Source organism: Lethenteron reissneri, chromosome 2 (assembly GCF_015708825.2).
Source record: "Lethenteron reissneri isolate LAM-NWPU_2019-01 chromosome 2, ASM1570882v1, whole genome shotgun sequence".
Classification (NCBI taxonomy): Eukaryota; Metazoa; Chordata; class Hyperoartia; order Petromyzontiformes; family Petromyzontidae; genus Lethenteron; species Lethenteron reissneri.
Window position 1 is genome coordinate 4,794,397 of NC_083780.1, and position 13,398 is coordinate 4,807,794.

The window sequence follows — 13,398 nt, forward strand, 5'->3', positions numbered from 1 at the left end:
AGCACAGAGATGTGCCCCCCACATGCCAACATCCATCACACACTCGCAAGTACATCTCTCAATCTCCAGCATTTAAAGTGTATACCGGTTACCGCAATTACATCCATATTCACGTCACCACAGTCGTTAAAACTGCCCATTTCTTCGCGTGGTTAACCTATCGACGACAAAATAGCGGGGGAGAAACGGGCTCGGAAAGTTACAGCATTGCAAATTCAGCAGCTCTGCAAACACAAAGAAAACCCAACAACTAATACGACACACAGGTTAAAGATGGTAAGCCTAAAACCTCACCGTAAAAAAACGGGACATTCCGTTATTATCAAATGCTGTTAAGCGGATGCAGAGCTACCGATCACGCTCGCGCACACACGCATACACACATACACGCACACACGCACACCGCCTTATTTGCCCACATTTACATAATGGCGCGTTGCTAAACAAACCACCGACAGCCCAGTCAATGGACAAGTTTACTCGAGATATCAAGGTTGGAGAGTAACAGCGATGTTAAGACGCACTGGGATGGCTCTTGGAGGAGTCTCCACCGCCATAGAAATTCGGGCAACGGTCGAGGTCTGTGCAGGGGAGCAGCAAACGCGGCACACACACACCAGCACACGCACACACGCCACACGCAGCCACACACAGCCAAGGAGCGCCCCCCTTTCCACCCCCCCCATCCCCACAGGGGCACGCAAAACGACGGTGCAGCACAGACAAAGCAAACGATCGCTAGATGATCAGAACAAGTGGCTAAATTCCGAAAAAACGTAATCGATCACGTGACGTTCCATCCGCACAAGCAGAGTTTTTGTGCAAAGGCAACCGCTGCGGTCACGGCACAGCTATTCAATCTCGGGATACGCAAATTAATTCGAGGATGGTCAGTCCCCCGATGCATTAAGGCAACGTGCGGATCCTCTCCGACCGTCGCCGCGAGGTCCTCGGGCTGATCGACGGCCGCTCCCGCGTGGACGCTTCAAGGCCATCCGCTCGCCACTCCGTGAGCAGGATTTGCAGGAGGGAGAAGCTGAAAGCCGGAGGGGGTGATCGGGGCCAAGCATCGGGCTAAAACGCAGAGTTGATCGACGGTGCACGGCCAATCGGGATCCAACACGGGTGGGAAAATCGGCGGACGAAAGTTTAGCCGACCCAACCTCAGGACACCTGGACTAGCTCGGCGCTGCCGAAAAGCTGGCGCGCTTGGGCATCGGGTCGTGCGCGGAAAGCGGCGAGGTGGAGCTGGGAGCAGAGGACGAGGCAGAGGAGGACGAGGAGGAGGAGGCGGCGGCGAGGAGAGCGCGCCGAGCCCTCAAACTCCATCTGGCAGCTGCGCCGGCAAGCCGCTGCTTCTCAAGGAGTGTCTCCTCGTGCCAGCTTCGGCGCGATCCGCGGCCGTCCAACGCCTGCAAGTGGGGGGAGAGGACACAGGACACGCGGTGTTGAGGTACAGATGTCACGGTTTGACCATGGCTATGGTTAAGCGTTCGTGTTAGGGTTACGGTTTAAGTTCAAGTAACTACGAATTTAATTTAAGGCCCTTTGCAGAGGTCGCAAACGGGTTTTGATTCCTTACCCGTACCCGGCCGCACCAGGGTCCCAATCGGGTACCCTACCCGTACCCTACCCGATACCCGGCTACCCGTACCCGGCCGCACCAGGGTCCCAATCGGGTACCCTTACCCGTACCCGTACCCGATACCCGGCTACCCGTACCCGGCCGGGAATCGGGTAGGTACGGGTACCCGATTGCGACCTCTGGGATGAAGCCATGTTGCAGGCGCGGGTGGGTTGATTCTAGAAACTTGAATTGTGAGAAGAGACAAGACGTTGGGAAATGAGTGACAACGGTTACTTACCAGTGACTCACGGCCTACCCGTACCCGGCCGCACCAGGGTCGCAAACGGGTACCCGTACCCGCCTGGGTACGGGTAGCCGGGTATTGGGTAGGGTACGGGTATCGGGTACCCGATTGCGACCTCTGGCCTTTTGTCAAGCCACTGTCCCGATGCTGTGTGTGAAAATCAAGGTTTTTAACCAAGCTTCATCACGCTCGTCAGTGCAGGTTTTGAACTTGGGACCCAGGCCCAATTTAGGTATCTTTTCCCATGGCCGAGAATCGAACTCGGGTTGCTGGGTGCTTAGACCAGTGCACTAACCACTGGGCAAACACTCCCCCGTCATTTGGGTGTGACCTGCTAATATCGTTTAACCCACAGAAGAGGCCTCACAAAATCTCCCAGTGAGGTTTTCCCGACCCCTTACCGAGGAAACCTGAGCGGAGAGAACCCACGCATACAAGGGGATGACACTCAAGAGTCAACACAGTTCAGCAGCCGACTAGCTGCATTTCTCCTGACAGGAATCTCTCTCTTTCCTAACGGTAGGTGTGCGACACAAACGAATCTCTGTTCCATCCACCAACACCAGCCTCCCAAAACAATGAACTAAGAGTGATCCTGGCCACCGTGCCCAGCACAATGATTGGAGTGCACAGGCGGTCGACAACACGTGCCAGTGTGGTTAAAACCAGATCAGGTTCACGGTGAAAGTCAGTCACAAGCAGAAGAGAGGAGTCTGTACGTGAACTATCGGTGGTGCGCAAGTTATATTATGCAGGAGGTCGTCGGTTCGATCCCGACCCTGACGCCTGTATATTTGGAGTTTGCATGTTCTCCCTGTGGTCGCGTGGATTTTTCTCCAGGTCCTCCAGTTTGTACCTCCACATTTATAATCAGCATCACGCGTTTAGCGTATTTGGCTGCTATAAATTTCCACATGATAGTAAGCCGCGTCGTTGAGCTATCATTTGTGGCCAGGTTGCGTCTGACAAATAGGTATTATATAGCTCAGTGGGCCTTATCTAGTAAAATAAAAATAATTAGAATATTGAAGGCTATGGTTGTGGTCAGAGTGAGGAATCGGAATGCGGTCAACACTGTTCTTTACAAAGGCTACGCGCTAACACACAAGCGCACCTTGTCCCTCCGGCGGAGCTCCACTTTGGGATCCCACGGCCCAGTCAGCGAGGGCACGGACGGCGCGTGGGCCCACAGGCCGAGCTGGCGGTAGTAGTAGCGGTGTTGCAGCAAATGCTGGTGGAGGCACGGCTGTCCGTGCGCGCCGGACGTGATGCCCAGCAACAGCCCCGTGGCGAGGTAGTCCTCCACGCTGCAGCTCCTCTGGATCGGAGCGCTCGGCAAACGTGGCTCCGCGGAGTCTCGCGTTCGCTCATTCGCTTCCACCCGCTTGCCCGCGTGTGCGCCCGCTTGCCTCTTCACCCACGCGCCCGTCGGCGTCTCCGTGCCCATCGGTGGCTGCGTGCTCACGCGCGTGTCCGCGCTGGGCTCGGCGCTCTCTGTCCTCTCGAGTGGCGAATCCGGGTTCTCCATGACTGGCGAGAAATGCTTCGTCGTTGGCTGCTTTCGCTTCTGCGGCTGCGCAAACGTCGAGGGGGTCACGGGCAAGTGGATGTCGAGGCAGAGGGCCGCCGCCGCCGCCGCTGCTGCTGGCTCCCCCTCCCCGCCCCACTCGCGTCGTGAGCACAGAGCGGCGCCGTCGCCTGCAGCGTCCGCGTCGCCCCCCCGCCCGTCGCCGTCGAGGCGCCCGCTGTGCCGGGCCGCTGACCGAGCTGCCCTGACCAAGTCGACGTCGACGCTGCTGACCGCGGTTCTTGGTTCGACTTCTGCTGATGCTGCTGCTGCTGTTGGCAAGGCAACGGGCTTTGCCCGCTGTGCGGCAGCTGCGTCTGGAGCGACGTTTGCTGCCGCAGCTGCCCGTGGAGTTTCTGTTGCTGCTGCTGCTGGTGCAGTTGTAGGTAATGCTGAAATTGTGTTCTGTGCAATGTGTGTGAGGAATGTTGCTGTTGCTCCTGCTGTTGATGGACTTGCTGCTGCTGGTGCTGTTGCTGCTGCTGGTGCTGCTGCTGCTGCTGCTGTTGCTGCTGCTGGACGTGGAGGTTTGTGCCCAGCTCACGCTCGTACTCCAGCAGCTTGCCCCAGGAAGTTGAAGTTGGGTGAAATCGATGGGCGCTTCTCCTTTACAAACCTACACACATACACACAGAGCACCGAGCGTCAGCTCCTGTCGACGTGTGACGCGCCGAGAATCTTCCTCCCTGCGCTAAACTGAACTTAACAGGACAGCGAGTTTGCTGCTGGAAGGCGCTCGAGATATACACTGAATGGAGAGGGCGGATGTTTACACGGACATTTATTCGTCTAAATCGGCTCGAGCCTTGCCGTACAATCACGTGCCTTGTGTGTAGCCACTTCTAATCTGAATCCCTCCCCTCTCCCCTGTGAAGACACGCTGCTCCGGACAGCGTCGAGGCCCTTGCCCAGCCTCGTCTTCCTATCCCCATCTCTCCTGACCCACCACTCCTGTTTTTGTCCGTTCCTCATCCGTAATTTTTCCTCTTATTTCCCTGTCACTCTCTCGCATGAATTCATGTACTTGTACAAATTTGTACTGATACACTTTTTTAATTTGTATTTAGTAACTTGTTTATCTTTTCTCTACTTTGCAACTCCTACCGTGTTTGTTGGTATAACCTCTGACCCCGTGCCCCTAATGGACATCCGTGAGAAATAACTTCATGGCTTGTCGATTCTTCCAGTCTAAACGAAGATTCTGATTCGATATTCCCTTTCCTGTTCCTCGTTCTTTTTCCATGCAAAGGTACACAGTTGCTTGTTTATAACCATACATAAATGTCTGTGCCCGCTGAAATGTGTTGCTAGTGCCGTTAACCACCGCCTGAGCCTGCCAACCACGTACCACGCTCTTCCCCCCCATAAACATGCTCAACAGCCCCCATCTCATTTACCCCAAGACAAAATGCCGCGATACATTTCACGGAGCGAACAAACCAAAATCGACGCCTGCATAAAAGTACGCTTTGGGCAGAGTTGAACGGCCGTCTCTTACAAAAACTCACCAGCCAGGGAAGTCACAATACCCACCTAATTTCCCTCCATGTCTTCAACCCACGCGACGCTCGTCATCAATGAGTACGAGCGTGGGCGAGTGAGCCAGCCATCAGGTGAGTAATAAACGGATTGGTGAGCGAGTGGAGGGGGTACGTGGGGAGGCGGTGAGGGCGGGAGGGGGGCGGAGCGAGCGGGTGAGTCGGCAGGACCTGTAGGCGTCGTCCGATGAGAGGCGCTTGCCAGCGCATGACGTACGCGATCGCAACGGTGGCCGAGCGCGATATCCCGGCGAGCAGTGGACCAGCACGCGGCTCCCGCGCTCACAGCACGCCCTCTAAGAGCGCAAAGCGGGTCGTGTGGTGGGGGGAGGGAGGGGCAGCCAGGCACAGCACACGCAGACACACACGAATATATATTTTAAGCGATTTGTTTACGTTTCATATACTTTGCGCTCCCAGCGTGTTTTCGTATTGTTTGTTGCTGTAACGCTCTGAGCCCGTGCCCCTACTGGAAGTTCTGCGGATAAAAAAGAGCTTCTCGCTCGTTGGATTCCTCCAGTACTAATAAATATTTGCCGATTCGGATTCTGACATCGACTAGGATTGAGGCTGTGCGTGCGCGGTGTCACCGCTGAAAAGCACCGGGCAGTCGGGACCTCCAGAACTCATGTGAGCCATCGCACTTTGCATCGGCCATGACATTTAAAGTAATTTAAACTATTTTTTATCTTACCAGGTTTTCAGTTTCATTTCAGTTTCATTTATTTGGTATAGCCCTGTGAGCCATTCGGCTCTCTTGAATCGGGTGCAACCGCAACAAACAAAAACAAAAACATGAAACAGGAAACATCTTAAAGTGACTATGCGCAAAAAGAAAAATCCAGGAAAAAACTGCAAAGTCCTTCCAGAAAAAAAGCACCGTACACCAACGCTGTGTGCAAAAATCCCAGTGGGATGCAAGTCAAACAACAACAACAACAACCACACTCCGTACTACAACAACAAACATGGCCAAACCAATTTTTTTTCGAAATCACCAAAATAAAGCCATAAAAGCAATGTAACAGTGATCATAGGAACTGTGACCAAAATTTCACAATAACGACATAAACAACATGTACCAGGTAAGGCCCACGGAGCTATATAGCTCTTTTCAGAAGCGACCTGGCCAGAATGATAGCCCAACCGTGTGGCTTATCACATAGAAATGTATAGCAGCGACATTAATTCTAAATGTGAGGGTGAAAACTGAGGACCCGGAGAGAAAACCACGCGAGGAGAGAGAGAGACATGCAAACTCCATATATACAGCAGGCGTCAGGGCCGGGATCGAAACCACAACCTCCTGTATACCAGGCAAGGTAGTTAACATCTCCTAGCCACCGTGATGATGACAAGAGTGAGAGAGAGAGACGCAAACTCCAAATATACAGCAGGCGTCAGGGCCGTGGATCGAAACCACAACCTCCTGTATAACAGGCGAGGGAGTTAACATCTCGCCACTGTGCCGCATGAGATATGCCATCCAGCCGAGCCGCACTAAGGGTCATGATTTTTTTTATTAGTGGGGGGGGGCGAGATGTGGGTCACGTGCTCACCGATGAAGTTTGCCGTGCAATCGAGCCAGGGCAGGATCTTCTCGCAGTAGCTGTCGTGCACCGGCACGCGCAGGAAGTTCCCCTCGGGGATGAAGTCCGGTCGCGGGCAGCCGACGCTCGCGTTCAGCACGTGTGTAATGCCGCTCTGCAGCATCACCTCCTGCGGTGAGCATGCGGGGGGGGGGGGGGTGCACACAAAGACAAGGATTCATACTCTTAGGTTTTTTCGGTAAAGTCACGTAGGTAAAAAAATAATAATAAAATAAAATTGGTTTTGGAAGCCAACATCGGCCGTAATCCCTGTGGAGGTTCTTCACTTGACCCCTCTTCTAGCCCCGCCCACCTCCCCTTCTAGACCCGCCCACTTCCCTTCTAGCCCCGACCACCTCCCCTTCTAGCCCCGCCCACCTCCCTTCTAGCCCCGCCCACTTCCTCTTCTAGCCCCGCCCACCTTCCCTTCTAGCCCCGCCCACTTCCCTTCTAGCCCCGACCACCTTCCCTTCTAGCCCCGCCCACCTTCCTTCTAGCCCCGACCACCTCCCTTCTAGCCCCGCCCACCTTCCCTTCTAGCCCCGCCCACTTCCCTTCTAGCCACCGCCCACTTCCCTTCTAGCCCCGACCACCTTCCCTTCTAGCCCCGACCACCTCCCCTTCTAGCCCCGACCACCTTCCCTTCTAGCCCCGCCCACCTTCCCTTCTAGCCCCGCCCACTTCCTCTTCTAGCCCCGCCCACCTTCCCTTCTAGTCCCGCCCACCTTCCCCTCTAGCCCCGCCCACCTTCCCTTCTAGCCCCGCCCACCTTCCCTTCTAGCCCCGCCCACTTCCCTTCTAGCCCCCGCCCACCTCCCCTTCTAGCCCCGCCCACTTCCCTTCTAGCCCCGCCCCCCTCCCCTTCTAGCCCCGCCCCCTCCCCCTTCTAGCCCCGCCCCACTCCCCTTCTAGCCCCGCCCACTTCCCTTCTAGCCCGCCCACTTCACCTTCTAGCCCCGCCCACTTCCCTTCTAGCCCCGCCCACTTCCCCTTCTAGCCCCGCCCACCTTCCTTCTAGCCCCGCCCACCTCCCCTTCTAGCCCCGCCCACCTCCCCTTCTAGCCCCGCCCACCTCCCCTTCTAGCCCCGCCCACTTCCCTTCTAGCCCCGCCCCCTCCCCTTCTAGCCCCGCCCCCTCCCCTTCTAGCCCCGCCCACCTCCCCTTCTAGCCCCGCCCACCTTCCCTTCTAGCCCCGCCCACCTCCCCTTCTAGCCCCGCCCACCTCCCCTTCTAGCCCCGCCCACTTCCCTTCTAGCCCCGCCCCCTACCCTTCTAGCCCCGCCCACCTCCCTTCTAGCCCCGCCCACCTCCTTCTAGCCCGCCCACTTCCCTTCTAGCCCCGCCCACTTCCCTTCTAGCCCCGCCCCCTCCCCTTCTAGCCCCGCCCCCTCCCCTTCTAGCCCCCGCCCCCTCCCCTTCTAGCCCCGCCCCTCCCCTTCTAGCCCCGCCCACTTCACTTCTCTAGCCCCGCCCACTTCCCTTCTAGCCCCGCCCACTTCCCCCTTCTAGTCCCGCCCACCTTCCCTTCTAGCCCCGCCCACTTCCCCTTCTAGCCCCGCCCACCTCTCCCTTCTAGCCCGCCCCCCTCCCCCTCTAGCCCCGCCCACCTTCCCTTCTAGCCCCGCCCATCTTCCCCTCTAGCCCCGCCCACCTCCCTCTAGCCCCGCCCACCTTCCCTTCTTAGCCCCGCCCACCTTCCCTTCTAGCCCCGCCACTTCCCCTTCTAGCACCGCCCACCTCCCCCTTCTAGCCCCGCCCACTTCCCCCTTCTGAGCCCCGCCCACCTCCCCCTTTTAGGCCCGCCCACTTCCCCCTTCTAGCCCCGCCCACTTCCCCCTTCTAGCCCGCCCACTTCCCCCTTCTAGCCCGCCCACCTCCCCTTCTAGCCCCGCCCACCTCCCTTCTAGCCCGCCCACCTCCCCTTCTAGCCCCGCCCACCTCCCCTTCTAGCCCCGCCCACCTCCCCTTCTAGCCCCGCCCACCTTCCCTTCTAGCCCGCCCACTTCCCCTAGTCTAGCCCGCCCACCTCCCCCTTCTAGCCCCGCCCACTTCCCCCTTCTAGCCCCGCCCACCTTCCCTTCTAGCCCCGCCCAACTTCCCCCTTCTAGCCCGCCACTTCCCCCTTCTAGCCCCGCCCACTTCCCCCTTCTAGCCCCGCCCACCTTCCCTTCTAGCCCCGCTCACCTCCCCCTTCTAGCCCCGCCCCTCCCCCTTCTAGCCCCGCCCACCTCCCCTTTCTAGCCCCGCCCACCTTCCCTTCTAGCCCCGCCCACTTCCCCCTTCTAGCCCCGCCCACCTCCCCCTTCTAGCCCCGCCCACCTTCCCTTCTAGCCCCGCCCACCTTCCCTTCTAGCCCCGCCCACCTTCCCTTCTAGCCCCGCCCACCTTCCCTTCTAGCCCCGCCCACACCCCCCCTTCTAGCCCCGCCCACCTTCCCTTCTAGCCCCACCCTCCCAGTCCCTGACTGACACATGTAGATAAGCTCCTCCCCCCCTCCCGTTAACCAGTATATAAGATCTTGTCTCTTGGATTTCTCTTCACTTAATACAGTAAATTTAGCTGTGACGGTCCCACCTGAAGACGAAGACTTGTGTTGCCTCCGAAACGTCGTGGTTCAATTTAGTTCTTTCATAAATTTTTATTTTATTATTTATTATGTTACCTACGGACTTTACCGAAAAAAACCTAAGAGTATAAAGACAAAGATCCCCTCCTGTATAGCCTTTATAAGACCGTTGGGGCCAAGTGCTGCTGTTTGCGAGCACTTGTTAAGACCGGCACGCCACACGAAGGCATGTGGATGGCCAGCACCACGCACAGCTGACATTGTCTCCACTATGCTGACGTTGGTACACCGCACAAGGTGCTCGTTTAAGGCTGAGTCGATCTGGGGGAGGCCCAACATCGGTTCAGATATTCGTCAATGGTGTCGGCCGTGGGCGGGAATTGAACTCGGGTGGCCGGGTTCGTAGTGACCACTTTCCTTTGTGTGAATACCAAGGCACGCACAAATACATACGCCTCTGTGTACACTCTCAGGTTTGGAGAAATAAGACGCAGCGTAACTCTTATTGTCAACAATTGGGCCACGGTGGTGTGATGTTAACTACACTCTTAGGTTTTTTCGGTAAAGTCACGTAGGTAAAAAATAAAATTTAAAGTTAATAAAAGTAATAATGGAAATAAAATAATAAAAATGTGATTTATTATTTTATTTTATTTCCATTATTACTTTTATTAACTTTTTATTTTATTTTTTACCTACGTGAACTTTACCGAAAAAAACCTAAGAGTATGAATCCTTGCAGTCACGAAAGCTTCGAATCTATAATGATGTTAACTACTTCCGCCCAGGATGCGGGAGGTCGGGGGTTCGATCCCGACCCCCCGACTCTCTATATTCGGAGCTTGCATGTTCTCCCTGTGGTCCGAGGATTTCTTCTCCAGGTCCTCCGGTTTTTTCCTCTGCCTTTAAAAACATGCATTGAGATGATTGAGATTATTTTGGCGCTATAAATGTCCAAATGATGGCCTACTTTGTTGAGCTATCATTGTGGCCAGGTCGCTTCTGAAAATAAGTTGATACCTCAGTGGGGCATTGCCTGGTAGGATGGGGATGGTTTCGTTTGAGTTGCGTTTGGGTGATATGTTTGCTTATCTCGTACTTTGCACTACTACCGTGTTTTTGCACTCTTCGTTGTTGTAACGTTCTTACAAGGTGCCCCTACTGAACATCTGTGAATAAGTAAACCCGTAAAACAAAGTTTTCACTCTAAATCCTTTATATGCGTGGCGGCTAGAGTCCTCTCGTCCTCTGGCTTGAGATGGCTGCCACCTATGGGTCAGATGATTGTCTGCCAGTATTAAGCAATTGGTAATTAAATATTTAATTTGTTTTCCCTAAACAGTGTAAAATTTTGGGAAAAAAATTTCACGAACATTAATTGTCTCGCACAACGAGTCTGTGTGCAAAATGTCAGCTCGATTGGATCACGGGAAGTGGGCTAAAAAACGACCGAAAGATTTGCACAGTCCTAAGCAAGCAAGCAAGCACGAAAGCAGGCAAGCAAGCAAGCAAGCGAACTTAATATAAAGGATTTAAAAATAGCTTCATAGCTCATCGGATTCCTGCACTATAAATAAATATTCTGATTATGTATGGCGAGGATACAGGAAAGTGGATGAGTTTACTAACATGCGGGCATTCCCGACCAACACTTCGATTCGTATTTAATTTAATGTGTCCATGTCGCGTAAGTAATATGTGTGCCGTAAAGCCTACTCCACCCAACACAGCCAATGACCAAATATGTCAGGATATCGCCAACACCAAGGCAGCATTCCTAATCAAGGTGCTCCAGAGGTCTGTCTCGTTTACATTCATGAGTGAGGGTTTTCAGCCACTTGCCTTGTTGAGGACGTCACGCTGAGAGCCGAGGTAGAGGTAGGGCAAGATGCAGGTCGGACCAGTGTCGCGAAGGTGCAACGAAGGGCTGGACACGGGCTGCGCAAGAGGTGGCGTGCGAGTGTCCACGCGGCTAGCGTTCTCACACAGCTGCGGGAACAGCAGCTGAAATGCAGGCAAATCCACCTGCACACATGCAGCGCACACACAAAGACAAAGATCCCCCCCCCGTATAGCCTTAACGACTGTTGGGGCAAGTGCTGCTAGCAAGCAGTAACCTATGAAGGCCAGAACGGTACACGAGGCGGGTGGGGTGGCGAACACCACGCCCGGCCGCCTTTGTCTCCCTTGTGGCGATGTTTCAACACTGCACTGGGTACTCATTTGAGGCTGAGTCGACCTAGGGGAGGCCCAGGACCGGTTCAGATATTTGTTACTGGTGTTGGCCGTGAGCAGGAATCGAACTTGAGTCGCCGGGTTCGTAGCGCAGCGCGCTAACCGCTACACCACCACTCCCCATACACACAGATACACACACAAAATTCTGCTTTCAACAACGCAAAAATTCGGCGATTTCTTGCTCCAAAATAATTTGAGGTAGTGCTAATCCCCACCCTTATTGCAGCCTTGAGTCCATTATAGATAATCTTAATTCCTATGGTGGAGGCAGGCAATCCACAGGATAACCACTGTTGACTTGCCCACGTGGACATGACTGCCACCTTGTGGGCGATTCCAGGCCTCCCATTCATGGCGCTTGTCTGCCAAGCAAACGAACCCACAGCGAGATAATTACCCACAGCCACCCGCAAAGTTAGCGGAAATTACCCGCAAATCACCAAACTGTGAGAACACAAAGCAATCATCGGCCCCTGGGGCGAAGCGACTGCAGACTGAGCCTGTGAAGCACAGCCAGGACCGGACTGGCCAGAGGGCAGCAGTCCATAGGGACAATGCCCGGTGGGCCGGTCCATTCAGGGGCCGGTTGGCCGGTCTAATGTGCACGCTTCGTTGCTTATTTACGCTCTCAGTGAGCGTTCAGTCCCCATATTCGGCAGCCACACAGATTCTTCCTTACCGGCCCCCATTTGTGTTTTTTGGACCCGGCTCCAAATGGCCCAACGAAATCGCACGACAACGTCACGCCAGCACGTCGCCACGTTGCAAATCGAGTTACTCCACAGACTGCCTTGCTCTTTTAGGATGAGGGGATTCTCACCATTGAGGAGGTAGACGTCGGAGAACGTCCGACGGAGCTTCCCCAGCAGCACGGACACGAAGCCGTGGGGCGGCAGCGATGCAGCGGACGGCGAGCGCTGGTCGTACACCACCACCACGACGCGCCCACCGGCCTCCACCTGCGTGACCACAAACACCGCTCGGCCAACGCTGCACACTCCGCACACTCTGCACACTCTACACATCCACCAAGATGCGGCTCTTTGGCTGACCCCTTACAGCTCTTTTGCTGCCCCCTTGCGGGAAGCCATTTAAAAAGCGTTTCAACTTCATTCAGTTTTTAAATCCTTTATATTAAGTTCGCTTGCTTGCTTGCTTAGGACCGTGCAAATCTTTCGGTCGTTTTTTTAACCCACTTCCCGTGATCCAATCGAGCTGACATTTTGCACACAGACTCGTTGTGCGTGACAATGCATTTTCGTGAAAAAAATTCCAAAATTTTACACTGTTTAGGGAAAAGAAAATTAAATATTTAATTACCAATTGTTTAATGCTGCCAGACAATCATCTGACCCATAGGTGGCAGCCATCTCAAGCCAGAGGACGAGAGGACTCTAGCCGCCCCGATGCCACGCATATAAAGGATTTATAGTGAAAAACTTTGTTTTTACGGGTTTACTTGTTTACACTTTCAAGCAGGGCACGGCAACCTCTCGGCTCCAGAGCCGCATGCGGCTCATTAAGGACCGCTTCGTGACGTTATTTATTAAGCAGCACACCGTCTCGTAATCACCACTTGCATTGCGGCTCTTGAAATATTGAGGTTTTGTTTGACCAAATTCTAAAAAAGTAGTCTCCTTGTTACTTTGGTTGCCGACCCCCTACACTCAGAGGAGACAGAGCGACCGTGCATCCGTAGGCGCGAAGAGTTCTTCAACACAAGGGGAGCACGAAAGCTCCGTCAGCGCACCTGAGACCCGCTCGTTGCCGCGTGCTGCACGAGCTCCAACACGGACACCTTGTCCTGCTGCAGCCGCCGCTGCACCAGCTTGGAGCAGCACACGTTGAGCGCCGACGCCACGTGGCAGCTGTTGAACTCGGCGAAAGTTCGCCCGTCGATCACGAGCAGGGTTGGCACGCTATTTGCGCGATTGGCAACACGTTCGGCATGACCATCGGCAACGTCAGCGGGACTATTAACGCCGTCAGCTGCAGGATCGTCGCCGCCGCCGCCGCCGCCACCGGCAT

At 54.9% G+C, this 13,398-nt stretch overlaps 1 protein-coding gene across 1 annotated transcript; it reads right to left on the minus strand.

Moving 5' to 3' along the window:
- Positions 1–1,178: 1,178 nt before the first annotated feature.
- On the minus strand, positions 1,179–13,398 carry LOC133341614 (uncharacterized). Its single transcript, XM_061550221.1, has 8 exons — positions 13,334–13,398; positions 13,121–13,289; positions 12,191–12,329; positions 11,800–11,864; positions 10,975–11,157; positions 6,536–6,695; positions 2,986–3,710; positions 1,179–1,412 (listed from the first exon to the last, which is right to left on the minus strand). Exons 1-8 carry the CDS (start codon positions 13,396–13,398, stop codon positions 1,179–1,181), a joined length of 1,740 nt encoding a protein of 579 aa, XP_061406205.1.